This window comes from Erythrolamprus reginae, chromosome 6 (assembly GCF_031021105.1).
Source record: "Erythrolamprus reginae isolate rEryReg1 chromosome 6, rEryReg1.hap1, whole genome shotgun sequence".
In the NCBI taxonomy this organism is placed as follows: Eukaryota; Metazoa; Chordata; class Lepidosauria; order Squamata; family Dipsadidae; genus Erythrolamprus; species Erythrolamprus reginae.
The window spans coordinates 15,549,411-15,569,507 of record NC_091955.1 but is presented as its reverse complement, the minus strand read 5'-3'; the positions used below and the strand labels follow the sequence as shown (position 1 = coordinate 15,569,507).

Below are 20,097 nucleotides of genomic sequence, written 5' to 3'. Positions count from 1 at the left end.
AAGGCACTCTAGTGCGCTTATGCACGCCCCTTACTGACCTCTTAGGAGTCTGGAGAGGTCAACCATGGACAGTCTACGGGTAAAATGTTGGGGGTTAGGGAATGATACTATGGATCATCTATGATCATCATCATATCATCATGCTATGCTTTTGTCAAATAACTTCAGCAAAAAACTACTAATAATCGCAGCCATTGTCTTCTTTTTCTGTTTCTGACAGGTCCAAACAGTCATCCTCTCCAACGGAAAAAAAAATACTAGAACCGTCACCTGTATCAAAGAGAAAAAGCTATGATAAATCTGTAGATAAGCCAAAGTCAAAAGAACAAAAACAGTAAGATGCTTTAGTTTATAAAGGTTGATTTTATGGATAGCGCTGTACGGAATTGGGAGTGATTTTGCTTTGTTGAAGAAGCTGCCTTTGTAACTCTTACTCCTGCATCTCACTTAATGACACACTGGAAAGCAGTGTGTAAACTTCATTAATACTTATCATTGAGGGTTCTCAATCTCAAAACCAAGCTTTTTTCCATTGTAGAACTCTCTTTATTTACACTTTTTTTAACCTTTGCGTTGTTTTAAGTTGTTATGCTGCCATCTTGTGGTGGTTTGTTTTATAATCTTGTTTTTATAAGCAGAGAAGTTTGCAGTAAATTAAAGGTGTCAGTGACCTATAACCCCTAGCATACTTTCTTAATTTTAAACCTCTTAATTTAATTTGCTTTTTATTATTTTTATTTACAATTGGTTTTTAATGTTTAATTTTTTTCTTGTAGCTCAGATTCTGGAACCTCAGAGGCTAGCCTATCACCTCCTCCTTCCCCACCAAGCCGGCCCCGTAATGAACTGAATGTTTTTAGCCGTCTCACTGTTTCTCAGGGAAGCCCAACAGTTCAGAAGGATAAGTAAGTCACAAAGACACAATTCCCTATAGCAGCGATGGTACCCAAAGCGCATGTAAGCCTGCAACAGAGCTTCAGAATGCTTTGGCTATGGCCATCTCATGCTAAGAGTTAAAAATATATCCTGTTTCCCCCCAAAATAAGACATCCCCTGATAATAACCCCTTAGGCTTTTGAGTGCATGGCAATAAGGCCAAGCGCTTATTTCGGGGTTCAAACAAACATAAGACAGGGTCTTATTTTCGGGGAAACACGGTAGCTCATTTGTTGCTTCCACACACTCTTTAAAATATGATATTCCTAATTACGTAAACATTTCCTGCTGAAATTCGCACAAATCTATACTTATGCCTGTGTAAAATCATTTTTCTCGTGGCCTCTGAATAGCCAGTTTTTCATTTAAATATTTTTTTCAGGCATGGGAATAACTTGTGAATTTCTCTGCTGTTGAATAATGCAGTGCCCAGCTTTTCATATAATTATTGCATTGCATTATAATGCAATCTGCATTCTCATTTGCCTGAAGACAACGCTTTGAGGGTAAAGGAAGAAATGGAAATATCGACTTGGGGAAATTTCAGTACTAGCTTTGTGCAGTATTTATTTTTTCCCCAGTGGTAGCTGTTTGAATTCATCCAGATTTTTTTATTGCAAGTGTGCTGTACTTTCACAGCTAATATATTTTGTTTAACTATCATGTTTTTGGCAATAGTATTGAGGGCCTTCCCCCCCCCCTCTTATTTCTTGTCTGGCCTTTCTATACTTTGTCACGTCTCCCCCTCCCAAATCTGTGATTGCTATAAATGTTTCTAACAGTTCTTACAATCCACTGAGATCTTTGAGCCTATGCTTGGAGTGATGTTAGACTAGCGAAATGAAATAGCAATTCTCTACAGTGTTCATTATTGAAATTGGACATTAAGATATACAAGAACTAATGATATACTTTGTGTTTTCATAATTGTTACTCAGACTTCAACTGATTGATTGTGTTGAGGAATGCAGTATATTCAACTGTTAAAAGCATATTGATATATTCTTTAACACCGGACTATTTTTAAAAGATTACAAGCCTGTAACTGCCTCAATTCAAAAGAAGAAAACCCAAACAGTTAATTTTTTATCCACAATTACAATTTTGACTGCAATTGCAAAACTGATCCCTTTCCTTCACCCCGCCCGATGCATGTATAAAGGAACAAAAAGGCAGAAAACTACATGTTAAAATCCAGCCATTTTATCAAAGTTCTCTCCCACAGCTTTTTAAAAGAATTAATCAAGGAAGCTGGAAATGGCTTGTAGAAAATCTGTTTGATAGAAGCTCCATCCCCCCCCCCCCCCCCCAATAAAGAGAGTTTTCTGCATATTCTTCCATCATTACCAAACCTGGTTAGGCCTGTTTGGGTGTAGTTTACACATTGTTTTTTCTACTTTTTCGTAACAATACTGTTTTCCCACCCTCTTCTTTCTTTACTCTGATGATACCTATAATCCTTCTTCATAATCTTACTACTGTTTATTGTAGGTCTGATGAAAGTGATTCTTCTCTGTCGGAGGTACACAGGTACTTAGTATTCCTCCTTTCCATCTTCTGGACTCTTAGTGTTACGCTTAATATTTTTTCTTGCAGTTCCTAAATTAACTGACTAAACATTTTTGCATGATTTCTTTTTTTTTTTTAATCCCATGCTCCTCAAAACGTTCATGTGTCTCTTGAATCATTTTTATTTTTATTTTTTCTGAAGCATTCTTATTCTGTTTGATTTAAAAATATATATCTCTAGCATGTGCACTAATTTCTCTTTGGAAATCCTGTCCGGGTGGTGTGCCTGTTTTTACTTGTGTCTTTCTCTTTCTTAAATCTTTTAATAAACTCGTGGCAAACATTCTCAATTTGCTTTGTTGAAAGTGACAAGCTATAATGAACTACGTAGAAAAGACATTTTTTCATTTTACATTCACATACATTCACAACAGTTCTTGAATTTTAAAGGTGTGATAAAAGCAGTCCATCCGTAAGGAAAATCTATTATTATTATTATTATTATTATTATTATTATTATTATTATTATTATTATTAAATCTATGCCATTAGAGTAAAGGGAATAGAAATGATCAATAATCACATAAGCATTTGTCAGTTTTAAATCTTAAACTTAAGACAAAAACAACCCCTGCAACCAATTCAATTCAATTCAATTTATTAGATTTGTATGCCGCCCCTCTCCGAAGACCAATTATCAATAGAGGGGACTAGGATATAACTAAAGGTCGAAGGATTTCTGAATCAACACGTTGCAAATTAGAAATTATTTATAATATTTTTTTTCAACTGCCCGGTATTTAAATTGTGGTTTCATTTATGTATGTACAGAATGAAGTAACAAATAATATTTTTCAGGTAGTAGAACACTGTCGAATACTTAGAACTGATTCTAATTGTTTCTTCATTCATTGTTACTGAGAGTATCTCTTGGCACATAGATCTCTATTTCAAAATACTGTATCTATAGCCCATATGGACAAATTCTGGCAGATGTAATTCCTTTTTTAAAATTGAATGAATATCAGTTCATCTTGTTTTATTTTATAGAAAATTTCTGATACAACGTGCAAGTTTTTTCTTAAACGGTTTCTATCTTCCTTGTTTGCAATCCAATTTTCACTGGCCGACTTCATATAAATATATGATGTGCCTGCAAGTTTTTAGTTACACATAAAGCACGTATATTTGAAAGATACAAAGAGTCCCAAACTTTTACCATTTAAACATCTAAATTTGTTAGAAATAGAAGAGCTTAAGGGCTCTTAATAACATTGGTATTTATTGTCTTTTTCTTGGTACAACAATTATAGTTGTATTCCTTAAGCAGGTATAAAGCTATACATGCTTCAATTTTACTTCAGTCTTCTAATCTATAATTTGTACAGTAGAAATATTTTTCATATTTCCTGAGCCTTAATTTAATCTGCATAACTCTCTTCTTTTATTATATATATTATACTTTAGCATCTTAATATATGAGATCTTTTAGATCTGCTATAGATATATTCAAAGTGACTCTACTGAGTGTAGGAATATTGACTTCTGTGCTTCTTCACTTTATAATTTAGATTTCAGGTTTCACATCTTGAAAATGTACTATTCAATTGGCTCTGCTTAATAGGATCTCAGGGATAGGGATTTGCTAATCGATATGAAATCATAAGTATGTATCTGATACATCATTAATCTTACTCATTTTCCTGAATCCAAACTTTAAATGTTGTCTCCTTGTTTATCTAGGTTTTATAAACCTCTGATCCCTTGGAGCCAGATTTGATTACCTGAAAAAAGTCCATGATTTAATAGATAAACAAAGTTGGAAGCGACCTTGCAGGTCATCTAGTCCAACTCTCTACCCAAGCAATAGAACCTAAATCTGCCTCCACCTAGGATCGAATTCACAACCTCCTGATTGTGAGGCAAGAACTCCACCTTTGGCCATAGATCCTGGCCATGATATTTTCTTAGTGTCTGTGGAAAAGCGGTTTGCCATTGCCTCCCCACTCCCCTCCAGCTTTCTACACTAAACTAGAGCCCTGGGATTTCTTCACAATCTTTAAATCCAAGTGGTACTAACCAAACCTAATATTGCTTCGTTTGTTATGAGGTTATGCAAGTGTAGATGTGGTGTGTTTCTGCTGAAAAAAAGTTTCTTTGATCCAGGATTCATAATTTTCTCCAAAACTCCCCTGCTTTTCTGGATCACAGTCGAGTGTTTTTTTTAAGGCTATACGAAGAATCTTTTAAATCATCTACCTTTAACCTCGAGAGAGGTTTGTTCTATAGGCTCAATGGAGGAAATCAAAATCTTTCATAAATTGTTTGGGGGAAATCATCCCAAGATCATTCAGAGACTTTGAAGATTATTTTGTTAGTATCATTACCAAATAGTATATGTGTGTACAATCATGAATGAAACTAGCGAAGTATGTGTAAACGAATGTGCGAGCATCTGTGTACTCACACATAATATAAGCCATGATTAGTTAAAGAGCACCATGAGGAAATTATATATTTGCCTTCTCTTCATTTTCTAAATAATTCAAAATGCTAGTAATTTTTCTTTTTGGAATAATTTAATTTTCCTTAGCATAGAATATGGATTTGGATACTGGATATAGGAAACATACTGCCCTGTTTGGTGCAGTTCAAACTCAGATTTGGCCATAATTTTTATGGGCAGTAATTAGACCTGTCCATTGTGCTGGAAGATAGTATTTGTAAATACTATCTTCCAGCTATATTCAAACACAAGAACAAGGGGACACAATCTGAAGTTAGTTGGGGGAAAGATCAAAAGCAACATGAGAAAATATTTTACTGAAAGAGTAGTAGATCCTTGGAACAAACTTCCAGCAGACGTGGTAGATAAATCCACAGTAACTGAATTTAAACATGCCTGGGATAAACATATATCCATCCTAAGATAAAATACAGAAAATAGTATAAGGGCAGACTAGATGGACCATGAGGTCTTTTTCTGCCGTCAGACTTCTATGTTTCTATGTTTCTAAATATGTGTGCTGCTGAGAACTCTTGGTTCCATGATCAAGCTAATCTTTTCCATTGCTGTTCTCTTGGCCAACAAGCACAGGTTGGGAAAAATTCACTTGATCAAAAAGCAAGTGTATGGCCTGTTACATAGCCACAGCAATAGACTTATATACTGCTTCACAGTGATTTACAGCCCTCTCTAAGCAGTTTACAATGTCAGCACATTGCCCCCAACAAACTGGGTCTTCATTTTACCAACCTCAGAAAGATGGAAGGTTGAGTCAACCTTGAGCCTGATGAGATTCGAACTGCCAAATTGCAGCCAGCCAGCAGGCAGCAGAAATAGCCTGCAGTACTGCATTCTAACCACTGCGCCAAGCATGGCTCATATTCTTAATCTATATCTTCATGAAAGATTTCCACTAATGCAGGGTTTGATGGCTGGAATAATAAAATCAGATCAAAAATGACTTGATACCATGACTAATATATGTTTCTTTTTCCATTTAGAGGCATAATCAACCCAGTTTTTTTTAAATGTGTCCGACCCTCCCCTGTTCAATGTATCTATATTGCTGAAGGTCATATGAAGGCTGTGCTTTGCGTTGATTCTACTGACGACCTTCTCTTCACTGGATCAAAAGGTTTGATGGGTTTCCATTGTGTTGGTGTAGCTTTCTAAAATTTGCTTTCAGTATTGATGGGGATTGCCAATGGATCACGAAGTGTTCTAAGAATAACAGGTTATTATTATTTATTAGATTTGTATGCCGCCCCTCTCCGAAGACTCGGGGCGGCTCACAAAAGTAATACAAAAACAATATAACAGTGAGACAAATCAAATATTAAAATAAAAACATATCTAAAACCCCAACAATTTAAAAACCATACAACACATACATACCAAACATAAAATATAAAAGCCTGGGAGAGGATGTCTCAGTCCCCCCAAGTCTGGTGATAAAGGTGGGTCTTGACTAATTTGCGAAAGACAAGGAGGGTGGGGGCCGTTAGTCTCTGGGGGGAGTTGATTCCAGAGGGCCGGGGCCGCCACAGAGAAGGCTCTTCCCCTGGGGTCCGCCAAACGACAGTGTTTGGTCGACGGGACCCGGAGAAGGCCAACTCATTTTAAGCCTGTGTGAATCCATTTATTACATTTTAATGAAAGATTTGAGAGTCAAATCAAGGAGGCACATAAGTTTGCAATTCAAGATTCAAGGGCAAATTGATTCAATTTGGAGCAATGTGAAATTTGGCTGGAAATAAAATAGCTGCAGGGAAGCATAGAAATATCACTCTGATTTTTTTGTAGGACAAGATAATAGTAGCGGGGATAATAAAACTCTTAGAAGACTGTATCTATAAACTTTATACCAGGGATGGCAAACCTATGGCACATGTGCTACAGGTAGCACGCGGAGCCATATCTGGTGGCACACGAGCTGTTGCCCTAGCTCAGCTCCAGCACGCATGTGTGTGCTGGCCAGCTGATTTTTGGCTTGCATAGACGCTCTGCGAGGGCGTTTTCAGCTTCCAGAGAGCCTCTAGGGGGCAGTGGAGGGCATTTTTGTGCTTCCTTGGAGCCTGCGAAGGGTGAAAAACGGGCCTACCAAGCTCACCAGAAGTTGGAAAATGGCCTCCATAGTGCCTTGGAGGGGGGGGGGAGCTGTTTTTGCCTCCCCCAGGCATTGAATTATGCCTGAGGAGGCATAATTGGACACTTGCATGTGCATTTTCGGCACCTGAGGGAAAAAAGATTTGCCATCACTGCTCTATACCTTCAAGAGATTTCACAAGTAATGAAGTAATTAACAATTAAGTAATTAATAACAAGTAATAACAGCATGGAAAGCTCCACACTGCTTCCAAAAAGACTGCTTCAAATAATTAATACAAAAAGTGTCCTACTTCAATTTATTTTTTATTTATTTTTCAAAACTTGTATAAAAAGCTATTTTTCATTTATTTATTTTTCCTAAGGCGCCAGGCCTAGTGTAACAATTATGGCCATTAACTGTATTGATTTTTGTTATTTGGTACAATCCTTTTCCGTAAGGGTATTTCTCAGCATGTAGTGATATTCTTACAAAGCAAATTTGTATTCCATATAACTTATTGTTGGGTTATCATAGTGTGGCGCAGGTGAAATTCTTTTTGAAATAAATTGAAACTTCAGTGTCTATAAAATATAATTATAGGATGCTGCAATTAAAATATCCTTTTGATATCTAGCCAAAGATTTTTTTAAAAGTCTTTTTAAAAACTTCTGGTTTTTTTAAAATTGAAAATATTATTGTCTGCTCTCAATTTTAATGTTTCTTTGGAATTTTTATTGCCTATGTGTTTGCTCCTTTGCTAGTGTTAGTTGATACTGAGCAACTTTTAAAGATAACTGTTAGACATTTATTTGAATCTTTTACTTACAGTATATTTTTGTAATTTCTGAAAATAACAATTCATTACAAAGCAACAAATAAACTGAAAGTATGAATGCCTTTATTGTGCAAACTAATCTAGTATATTTTATTTGTTGTATTTTGTTTTTCTTTTTAGATCGCACTTGTAAAGTATGGAATTTGGTTACTGGACAGGAAATCATGTCTCTGAGTGGTCATCCTAACAATGTTGTATCTGTAAAATACTGTAATTATACTAGTTTGGTGTTCACAGTCTCAACATCTTATATTAAGGTGTGGGACATCCGTGATTCTGCTAAATGTATTCGAACACTAACGTAAGTTGAGACTCTAAAAAGCAAAAACATAATCTTACAACATTAATAGATTTTGCAGTAAATGCCAAGACAATTATAATCATGCAGAATATTCAGGTTCAAAATAACTGTTTTGTTTTCTTTAACTTTTGCATACATCTCGGTAAGCCGGCAAATTGAAAAATTACTTGTAAGGTATATGCAGCAAGAGAAAACAAAAACATTTTTTTAAAATTAAACACTGTAACCAAAGGTGACAAATTGATTTAAGTTGTAATAAAGAGAAGCATGCAATTTCTCTTCTGATTTCCCTTATACTGCATCAGCCTCTGAATCCAAATACATTTTGAAAATCTTCTCAAAGCCAAGGCAACTGGTCTTGATTCTGCCTAAAGCATTTCCCATTTTTTTAACTGGAGAGTTCAAAGCATCACAGATCATGGAGGAAGCCACTAAATTAGGCCTCTTCTATCTCAAAGGGAAGAGATAATCAATTCACATTAAATTGGGCCTCAATATCTGCCTGATTAGAATACTCAATGTTAGCAAGGTGTGTAATAAATATACATTATTTTTCATTACATTATTTTCCAAAGACGGGCTACAAGAATGGTGGAAGGTCTTAAGTATAAAACGTATCCAGAAAGACTTAATGAACTCAATCTGTATAGTCTGGAGGACAGAAAGAAAAGGGGGGACATGATCAAAACATTTAAATATATTAAAGGGTTAAATAAGGTCCAGGAGGGAAGTGTTTTTAATAGGAAAGTGAACACAAGAACAAGGGGACACAATCTGAAGTTAGTTGGGGGAAAGATCAAAAGCAACATGAGAAAATGTTATTTTACTGAAAGAGTAGTAGATCCTTGGAACAAACTTCCAGCAGACGTGGTAGATAAATCCACAGTAACTGAATTTAAACATGCCTGGGATAAACATATATCCATCCTAAGATAAAATACAGAAAATAGTATAAGGGCAGACTAGATGGACCATGAGGTCTTTTTCTGCCGTCAGACTTCTATGTTTCTATGTTTCTATATTTTTATCAAAGGTGTCTAGCTGCTATCTCATTGGTGTATACAACAAAATAAAACAAATCTTAAATAACCCTTAAAACAATTAATATAAAATAAGATCATGGGAGAATGCACCCAAATCTCACATAGAACAAAACCATCTTGTGGGCTAGTTGTGATATTGTTTCCATTATTGATTGTATGCTTTCCAAAGTAACTTTTAGTGAGATGGGCAGCAATAAAAAAAATGTGTTAAATAAATAAATAAATTGGAAGTTTTTCCATTTAAAACAATGTGTATTAATCAGGGGGTCCAGCAAACCTGGAAAACAGGGAAATCAGGGAAATCGGTGGTTCGGGAAATATCAGGGAATTATCTTGTGAAAAAATGGAATAAATCGGGATAAAAACCAAACTATTGAAATGTTTAAAAGTCAGGGAAAAAACATGTTTTAAAAAACGGATTGCGCTGCCTGGCAGAGTCAAGCAAAAATGAGCATAACTGTGGCAACAACTTGCTTCCTTAGCTATCAATATTTCTCCATGGTTTAGCCATTTGGTATGATGTCATCTACGACCATGCCTTAACTAGATCGTAAGTTACAGGGAAATGTCAGGGAAATATCAGGTAATTTCAAAATCCTTTCCCCCTGGACACCTTGATTAATTCATCGTCTTATTGGGTTCAGCAATGGACAGATAACATTAGTCCTATTTTTTTTAAAAAAACAATCTAATCTAATTCAATCTTGTCTTGTTTTGTTTTGTTCTTTTCCCTGATAAAATGAAGATCTTCAGGCCAGACCATGCCAGGGGATGCTTGCTCTGCAAATACCAATAGAACTGTTACAATTCCAGCTGGTGAGAACCAGATAAATCAGATTGCCTTAAATCCAACAGGCACTTTTCTATATGCAGCTGCAGGAAACGTGGTCAGAATGTGGGACCTGAAGAGGTAGTGTTTCAAAATTATTTACTAATCACACTGGAGCATTGCAGTTCTTGGTGACAAAATGAATTGGCAGTTGTAATCTGCACTAGATTTCTTCAGTTTGGAAGCTAGCAAGGACTGGTCACTAACAGGGTTCATTAAATGTGTATAGTGGGTACCAATGGTGGTACGAATGTGCTGCTACTTGTTCACTCTGGATCGGGCAAAACTGTAGCAGTCTGTGCATTCTCTCCCAATAGCAAACCAGTAGCGAAAGTACAATGTTCCCTCAATTTTCGCGGGGGATGCGTTCTAAGACTGCCCGCGAAAGTCGAATTTCCACGAAGTAGAGATGCGGAAGTAAATACACTATTTTTGGCTATGAACAGTATCACAAGCCTTCCCTTAACACTTTAAATCCCTAAACTGCAATTTCTCACTCCCTTAGCAACCATTTAGATTATTACTCACCATGTTTATTTATTAAAGTTTATTAAAAAAGTATTTATTAAAGGCGGACCAAAGTTTGGCGATGACGTATGACGTCATCGGGCGGGGAAAACTCTGGTATAGGGGAAAAAAACGCAAAGCATTTTTTAATTAATATTTTTGAAAAACCGTGGTATAGCCGTTTCGCGAAGTTCGAACCCGCGAAAATCGAGGGAACACTGTAATTGAAACCCACTACTGGTGGGTGCCCTGATAGATCATCATTTTTTTCCCATGGCACAAGCATTGAATTGCAAATGCAATTGCAATGTATGACTTTGCTGGCAATAGTGACAATGTACATGTATGGTGACTACATGTAAGAGAATGGTCTGTCCTTTGAAAGGTTTGTCCTTTTTGCTTTACAAAGGGAAAAAAATCCAAAACCAAGAAACATGCATATTCTGATAAAATTATATTTAAAAAACCAGACTATTTAAATTTATTTTTGAAAGACCATTCCATTTCCATATTTTTGCATGAATAATGGACAGAATTGAGTTTTCAAAAAGTAAAATGTAAGGGACAACTTCCTGAAGTAAAGGACAGTCCTTTAAAATAGAGTTGGTGTAATCACTGTATATATGAGTAGAATGCTTGATTTTTCTCTCAAAACCACCATTCCTTCATAGTCGTATCCAAAATGTACCTCCTGAGGTGCAGAAGTCTAGCATCTATACCTTTACCTCCAAGTAAACATATTAAATGCTTTACCAGCTATTCTTGTGGAAATACCTTTAGTGTCTGCAGAACTGCTCAAAGTCGGCAGAGGGAAGTGTAGAACTGTGGCTGACTCATATCTCCAACAAATATGATACCAGTTTGAGTGTACAATGGTTACCAGAGCAGTGGTAGTGATGGCAGTGTGAGGCTCCGCCCAGATGCTGCCTTTTAAAAAAAAAACTCTGTGGATGGTGTAAAGTCTTCTGCGCATGCACAGAGGGTGAAAAGCACACATAATGATGGCATGCAAGCGTGAGGGTGCAAATTGCACGCTTCTGAACCGATATGGAAAGTAAGTCGATTTAACCACTGATCCAGACAGATGTTATCCTTGTTCAATGATTTGCACTGGCCTAATATTAGTGTAGTTTTGAAAAAAGGTGCAGGTAATTTTTGTTTGGTTTTGAAATAATTAAGTTATTTTGTGTTTCTGAAGTTTTATCTTCTGCTATTCTTCTAGATTTCAATCTACAGGAAAACTAACTGGTCACTTGGGCCCAGTTATGTGTCTCACAGTAGATCGTATTTCTAATGGACAAGATCTCATCATTACTGGCTCCAAGGACCATTATATAAAGGTAGCCTCTCATGCATTTTTTAAATCATATGAAAGTAAACTTCAAGAATTAACTTGGGCTTAATATCAGGACATGTCATATTTTTGTGGAAACACGGTGTGTGTATATGTATGTATGTATATGTATATACAGTGGTACCTCGACATACGAGTTTAATACGTTCCGGACCTGAGCTCATAAGTCGGTCAACTCGCATCTCGAACGAATGCCTTTAGACTTTGTTTTTCGCGCCGAGATAACCGGAAGCAAGGAGATTCTTGCACCACCTAGTGGAAGCTCGGCTCGTATCCCGAATTTGAGCTCGGGTGTCGAACAGAAATTTTGCTCGCATCGCGGCTTGTAACTTGGAATACTCGCATGTGGAGCAGCTCATATCTAGAGGTACTACTGTACTGTGTTTCCGCAAAAATATGACATGTCCTGATATTAAGCCCAACATGGTTTTTCAGGGCATACCCTGAAATAAATTCCCCCAATAAGTCCCCTCTTCCTTTGTCCCTCCAGAGAATATTTCCTGGATTAATAGGTGTCTAAAAGAATTCAACTTTTCATGGGTTTTGTTTGGAAGTTTGAGAGTAAAATATGTAGTTCGGTGTTATCTGCTTTTAATGAACAGGATCTTTTCTGTCCACATTTTTAGATATAAAGAGCCTTAATTTCATACTCTTAAGCCTGGATAAATATGTATAAGATCCCAATCAATCCCCAATAATTGCTGGTACTTAAAAATATTTTAAAATGTTGCCACTGACATGTTCCATAATTAATATATGGGCAAGTAATAGTTAAACCATGTTTTAATTTTTGAATAGAATACTGCTGTTCAGTAGGTTAATTATTGTTACTCTTGCTCAGTTGATTATTGATAGAATCAGAAGTGCTCCAAGTCCATTCCTTGAGATACAGTGGCAGTAAAATAATTTTAGTAATAAGACTTTGAAAAACAATTTCATTTTTTGGTTCAGAGAGAATGTAAATAAAATAAATTAGGCATTTGTGATTGCTGACGGCAGAAGTGGGTTTCTCCTGGTTCGGACTGTTTCACCCGGAACAGGTAGCAAATTGCATCTTGGACCAGTTCGGTTGGTGCCGGTCTCTGACCTTTTTTTTTAAAAAAAATTTTTAATTTTTTTCGGGGGTTTATTTTTCTTCTGTGCATGCACAAAAGCCGAGCTTTTGGCACTGTGCATGCATCATCATTTTCTTTTTGGATTTTTTGGCATTGCGCATACACGCACACAGCCACGTGGTACGGGACGAAGTAAACATGGCAAGTTTAGAACCCACCCCTGGCTGACTGCCCATGTTACTTGAACTCACAAAGATTTAAAATGAGTTAGTAATTTTCACTAACGCACTATCCCAAATTTTCAAGGGATTAATGATATACAACAGTCCATTGAAGGATTATTGTACATTCATTAAAAATAATGGATGCATTTCCTCTTGCATGTTTGCTTAATTGCTCGCCAAAACAATTCTGCAAATATAAAACTGCATTTTCCTATTCCAGATGTTTGATATAACTGAAGGAGCTCTTGGAACTGTAAGCCCTACACACAACTTTGAACCTCCTCATTATGATGGCATTGAAGCACTTACTATTATGGGTGACAACCTCTTTAGTGGATCCAGAGATAATGGAATTAAAAAATGGGACTTGGCTCAAAAAGACCTAATTCAGGTAATATTAAAACAAAAAAACCCCATTAAGATATAAGAACTACTGTCACAATTGTTATTAGAAAAAATATAACTAAAAGCCAACATGGCTTTGTCAAAAACAAACACATCTTATTGCATTCTACTAAGTTGTCTCATTAGTAGTTCAGGAATGAATATAGCTTGCTTAGATTTCAGTAAGGCATTTGACAAAGTAGACCACAGTCTATTTCTTGGTAAGATAAAACAATACAGGATAGACAATACTATCCACTAGAGACTAGACCATTATTGGCTGATCAACTACATTCAGCATATAACCCTCAATAGAACCACCTCTGTATGGAGGAAGCATGCAGGTAGGTAACCCAAGGTTCATAAATGAGCTAGATAAGGGGATAGAAGAGAAATTCATCAAATTTGCAGACAACACCAACTTGGAGGAAATAATCAATAGTTAAAAAGATAGGGTCGGGATTCAGAAGGATCTTGATGGACTTGAACACTAGGCACATCAATAGGGGAAACCAGATTCACTTAATGACCACATGATTCAGTTGACTATAGTGATTAGCATAACAACCACCAAAAATGGTCATAAAATTATGCACAACTTACTTAAAAAGTGCCTGGTTAACAACAGAAGTTCTGGTCTCAGTTTGGTGCTCATACATTGAGGACTATCTGCAATAAAATGCACATTATTTTGGTTTACACCCCTAATTATCTTCCAGTTCATATTTTTTCAAACGGTTTTGTCCCTAGTTACAGGTATTGCCATTTTTGTGCCTCAACTTGTGGTTTTCTTTTCAGCAAGTTCCTAATGCTCATAAGGATTGGGTTTGTGCTCTGGGTGTGGTTCCGGATTCCTCTGTGCTATTGAGTGGCTGCCGAGGAGGCATTCTGAAGCTCTGGACTGGAGACACATTTGCCCCAATCTGTGAACTAAAAGCACATGACAGTCCTATTAACGCCATCTGCTCCAATTCCAGCCAGATTTTTACTGCGTCTGAGTGAGTTATTTTTTTTTAAATGTTCTATATTTATACGGGTAGACCTCAACTTATGGTCATTTCATAAGGAATTAATTCAGGGCATTATCATTCAGTTGAAGCATGGGCCTTTTTTTTACAATACATTTGAATAAAGAAATACATTAATAAACATAATAAAATTGCCCAGGATTATGATTACATACACTTCTCTATGAAATAATGATATAGAATAGAATAGAATTCTTTATTGGCCAAGTGTGATTGAACACACAAGGAATTTGTCTTGGTGCATATGCTCTCAGTGTACATAAAAGAAAAAGATACATTTGTCAAGAATCAAGAACAACACTTAATGATTGTCATAGGGGTCAAATAAGCAATGAAGAAACAATATTAATAAAAATCTTAGGATAAAAGCAACAAGTTAGAGTCATACAGTCTTAAGTGGGAGGAAAAGGATGCTAGGAATGATGAGAAAAAACTAGTAGAAAGAGATAATTACACGAAGTAGAAACATACTCAGTATGCCGCCCCGAGTCTTCGGAGAGGGTCGGCATACAAATCTAATTAATAATAATAATAATAATAATAATAATAATAATAATAATAATAATAATGGGTCTTGCAGCTGAATAAATCCGCGTATTTGACGTCCCCCTAATATGGTTTCATAGCTCCACATTTTTTGTAAACAAACCATGGATGCAGTGAAGGGCCGCTCTTCTTACCTTCTACTAGAACTCCCATGCACCCCGTTGGCACAAGATTTGGCTTTTGCACATGCGCAGCAAGACAAATCTCGCACCAACATGGGCGTGAGCGAGATTTTGGCTATTTTTGCCTATATTTTTATTTCCGCGCATGCCCAAATCTCACTCTTGCGTGCATCCTTGTGCAAGATTTGGCTTGCTGCGCATGTGCAGAAGCCAAATCCCGTGCAGGGGCGCGTTGAGGGCACGCAGTTGTGCACGCATCCGGGATTTTCCTACTGGAGTCTCACACACCTGGGAGCACTGACTGCTGCACACCCCTGCATGGAGGACAAAACAGTATTAACTCCCATTTGTGCCCATTTATAAATTGACACTTGCCAAGTTAGTCCCTTCTCTTTTAAAAATCATCTTATTAAGGAACACTGGCAAACTTGGACACTGGGCCCAATCTAAGAAAATGAAATTCAACGTAGAGAAAAGTAAAGTCCTACACTTACATAAGAAAAACCATATGTTAAAAGTGTAAGATACTTAATACTACGCAGTGTAGCGGCTGCAAGAATTGCATACGCGCAAAAATGGAAGAACCCACGATAAGGAAGTAATCAAAAAAATATACAAATGCGCAGAAATGGACAGATTAACCATGGAATTAAATGATCAAAAAGACTCTGACTATTATTCAATCTGGAAAAAGTGGTACACATGGATAGAAAAAAAGGAATGCAAATTTATAATAAGAGATGGAATAGTATATCATATGCATAAATGTATAATTGTAAAAAATATTGAGATGAATGTAAATATATGATGTTGATCCACCTGTAAGCATTAACATGTAAATATTTTTTTAAAAACTATATATATATATTTGTTTTCGTAGATTTTCACGGGTACAGATATGATGGTCTTCGTATATTCAGGTTTCTTCCCGTGTAGGATTTAGAAATTTCTGGCGACGTTTCGACGAGGACCTCGTTGAAACGTCGCCAGAAATTTCTAAATCCTACACGAGAAGAAACCCGAATATACCAAGACCGTCATATATATATATTAAAAAGAAAAAAGAAAAACCAAAAATATACATATAAACTGGGTTAAACCAGGCTTAACAGCAGTGACTGCAAGAGGGATTTTGGAGTCTTGGTGGACAATCAGCTAAATATGAGCCAGAAGTGTGTAGCGGCAGCCAAAAAAGCCAATGCAATCCTAGGTTGCATTAACAGGGATACAATCAAGATCGAGTATAAAGCCTTAGTTAGACCACACTTTTGAGTACTGCATCCAGTTTTGGTCACTACACTATAACATGTTGTAAGCCGCCCTGAGTCTAAGGAGAAGGGCGGCATAAAAATCGAATGAATGAATGAATGAATGAATGAATGAATAAATAAATAAATAAATAATGTTGAGACTCCACAAAAATGTGCAGAGGAGAGCAGCCAGGATAATTAGGGGACTGGAGACCAAAACATATGAAGAACAGGAACTGGGCATGGTTAGTCAAGAGAAGAAAAAGGAGCAAGGGAGACATGATAGCAGTGTTCCAATATTTGAGGAGCTGCCACAGAGAAGTGGAGGTCAAGCTGTTTTGCAAAGCACCTGAAAGCCAGACAAGGAATAATGGATGGAAACTGATCAAGGAGAGATTCAACCTAGAAATAAGGAGGAAGTTTCTGACAGTGAGAACAATCAACCAATGGGAGAGCTTGCCTTCGGAGGTTATGGGAGCTTCATCACTTGAGACTTTCAAGAAGAGATTGGACTGCCGTTTATCAGAAACAGCGTAAGGTCTCCTGCTTGAGTGGGGGGGTTGGACTAGATGACCTGTAAGGTCCCTTCCAACTCTATTAATCTTGAGTGATCTGGGAAGGAAGTTATTCCAATGGAGAAGACTTATTGTTGTCATTTATGAGTATTTACCTTATAAAGAACGGTAATGTCTTTCAGAGGTCAGCTTAATTTAACTGAAACATTTAATTAACCTTTCTTTTTCATCCCCTGCACGAATCCCAGCAACCAGTTAGGTCCCACAGAGTGGGTCTTCTCCGGGTCCCGTCAACCAAACAATTTCGCTTGGCGGGACCCAGAGGAAGAGCCTTCTCTGTGGCGGCCCCAGCCCTCTGGAACCAACTCCCCCCAGAGATTAGAATTGCGCCCACCCTCCTTGCTTTTCGAAAGCTGCTTAAAACCCACCTCTGCCGCCAGGCATGGGGGAACTGAGATACACTTCCCCCTAGTCCTTTACAATTTTATGCATGGTATGTCTGTATGTATGATTGGTTTTTATATAATGGGTTTTTAACTGTTTTTCGTATTGGATTTTGTTATATACTGTTTTATTGCTGTTGTTAGCCGCCCCGAGTCTGCGGAGAGGGGCGGCATACAAATGCAATAAATAAATAAATAAATAAATAAATGTTAATAATGTTTTACAGTGATCGAACTGTGAAAATCTGGAAAGTTCCCAGCAGTCTAGATGGACAGATCTCTGATCCAGGTGACACAAGTGAAGATGTTGCCAGTAACTGAACAAGAGTTGCACTGCTAAGATATCTCCAGCACTGATGATAAGCTTTGCTGAAGTTGCTCTGCATTTATAGGCAAATGGTAATACACTACCTGAAAGAATTGTTAATTGTTCTACTCTTAGGCATTTGTATTCTGCTAAAAACTGCTGCCCTTAAGAGCTGCCTTATGTACCGCGTTCACAATGTTGGTTTTATATATCTTTCGTCTGGGTTTGTGTGACTGCTTGTTGTAACCTATAATGGCTAAATTTGTGTGTATAAATAGCAAAATCAAACTGGATATCTGTGATCTTGAATGGTGGTCTGAAAACTGTAACCTGGAATGTGAAGTTGCCCTACGTACCTCACATTGACCCTTCTGTGGAATGAAACTTCAACAGTTATCCAAAATATACCGGTATATTTTATCTCTTTTCCAAAGCCTTTAACAGAAGAGAATGAAGGGGTCCTAATGCATTTACTTGAATTTTGCTGCTGTATGAAATATTAAGACTGGAATGTCAATAAACTGGAAGAGATTACTGCTCTTGATGGTTACTGTTTCCAAACTGAGGACTCCTGACATTATAAATCAAAAGAAACCGGGCAACTAATAAATCTTTCTTAACTTTATTTTCCACTAAAAGAAAAAGGTGCAAAAATAGGATGACTGGGAATCCAATGGGATGACTGGAAATTCAAAATCAGTGAATTTGTCTGGATTTCATCGTGGAGAATTGTTGAAGCAGGAGAAGCTGCACCATAATAATTTAGTTGAAGTTACACAATAATAAAACAATAAAATCCTGGAAGCATCCTATAATCTGCTAACGATGAATGCTACATAACCATGAACTTTTATTGACCAAAGTAGCGCAGCTTATGTCTACTCCGTGCTCAGGACAAAAAACTAAAATGCTGTCCAATTAACATTTTATTCAGGCTTTGGCCTACCGCAGTATTCATAGAGAAAGACCTTGTTTTATTTTTCCATATGGAGTGCTTTTAATCTCATGTTTTAAAAATCTCCTTTTAACCTAATTTGATATGCTGCTAAATACATTTTAAATATGTATGTGAACCTTGCAAGATACGTAAGAGAATTGTAACAACGGTATCAAAGAGACTGTAAATATGTGAGTTATAAAGAGAGACACTGGGTTCCTGAGTGAATTTTAAAAATGCTGTAGTGAGTGCAGATTGGAAGATATGTATAATTTATCCAAATGTTCAGGATTTAATTTGTAAATTCAGCTATTTTTAAAAGTTTAGAATAATTTTCAAGAGAAACGTTTTACTGTTTTATTGGGTATAATGATGGAGAAGATGAGCTTATAAATGTATAGCTTAAGGTAGTCCACTGCTTAAATTAAACACCACCACATAACTGAATGCACATTATTTGTCATTGGTTTTTGTTTATTCTACTCCACTCCTCCGAAAAGAATTATTTTTACATACAAATAGTCCTTGACTTGCAACAATTCATTTAGTGATCATTCAAAGTTACAATGGCACTGAAAAAAATGTGGCTTATGACCATTTTCACACTTACACCATCCACATGATCACGTGATCCAGCTGCTTGGCAAATTGTTCATACCTTTGCTCTGTCCCAGGATCATGTGATCTCCTTTTGCGACCTGACAAGCCAAGTCAATGGGGAAGCCAGATTCACTTAACAGCCAGTTACTAACTTATCAACTGCAGTGATTCACTTAACAAATGTGGCAAGATTGTAAAATGAAGTGAAATTCACTTACCAAAGTGAACAGGTCTCCCTTAGCGACATAAATTTTGGCTCAATTTCAAAAGAAAAAAAATAGTGCAACTTATCAACTAACTACCAGAGGATTGGAAAAGAGCTGATGCGATTGCAATCTTCAAAAAGGGGGGCAAATTGATCCTGGAAACTACAGACCAGTCAGTTTCATATCAATGTCTAAGAAGATCCTGGAAAAGATAATCAAGCAACGGATCTGCAAATATATCTAGAAACTCCAAAGCTATTATTAAAAGCCAACATGGATGTGTCAAAAAGAGTTTGCCAGCCAAAGCTTGGTGCAGTCTTTTGACAAAGTTACTAAATTAATGGATCAGGAAAATACAGTGGGCATGATTTACTTAGATTTTGGTAAAGCATTTGACAAAGTAAACAGTCTTCTTGTAAAGTAGAAAAATGTGGGATAGACAACATCACCTAGATCAGGGGTAGGCAAAGTTGGCTCTTCTGTGATATGTGGACTTTTAACTCCCAGAATTCCTGAGCTAGCATGATTGGCTCAGGAATTCTGGGAGTTGAAGTCCACAAGTCATAGAAGA

The 20,097-nt window shown here is 36.8% G+C and overlaps 1 protein-coding gene across 7 annotated transcripts in view; it reads left to right on the top strand.

Moving 5' to 3' along the window:
• KIF21A (kinesin family member 21A) overlaps positions 1–19,171 on the top strand; it is a 135,445-nt gene extending 116,274 nt beyond the window's left edge. For 2 of the 7 annotated variants that reach the window (XM_070755325.1, XM_070755324.1), the window contains 10 exons: positions 221–334; positions 777–905; positions 2,428–2,466; positions 5,953–6,086; positions 7,996–8,176; positions 9,965–10,129; positions 11,778–11,895; positions 13,409–13,579; positions 14,371–14,570; positions 17,704–19,171. In XM_070755325.1, coding sequence (XP_070611426.1) covers positions 221–334; positions 777–905; positions 2,428–2,466; positions 5,953–6,086; positions 7,996–8,176; positions 9,965–10,129; positions 11,778–11,895; positions 13,409–13,579; positions 14,371–14,570; positions 17,704–17,797 — 1,345 coding nt within the window. In that variant the 3' untranslated portion in view covers positions 17,798–19,171. The remainder of the gene's footprint in view (positions 1–220; positions 335–776; positions 906–2,427; positions 2,467–5,952; positions 6,087–7,995; positions 8,177–9,964; positions 10,130–11,777; positions 11,896–13,408; positions 13,580–14,370; positions 14,571–17,703) is intronic. The other 5 variants (XM_070755328.1, XM_070755327.1, XM_070755331.1 and 2 more) reach the window with 3 other exon arrangements.
• The last annotated feature ends 926 nt before the right edge of the window (positions 19,172–20,097 follow it).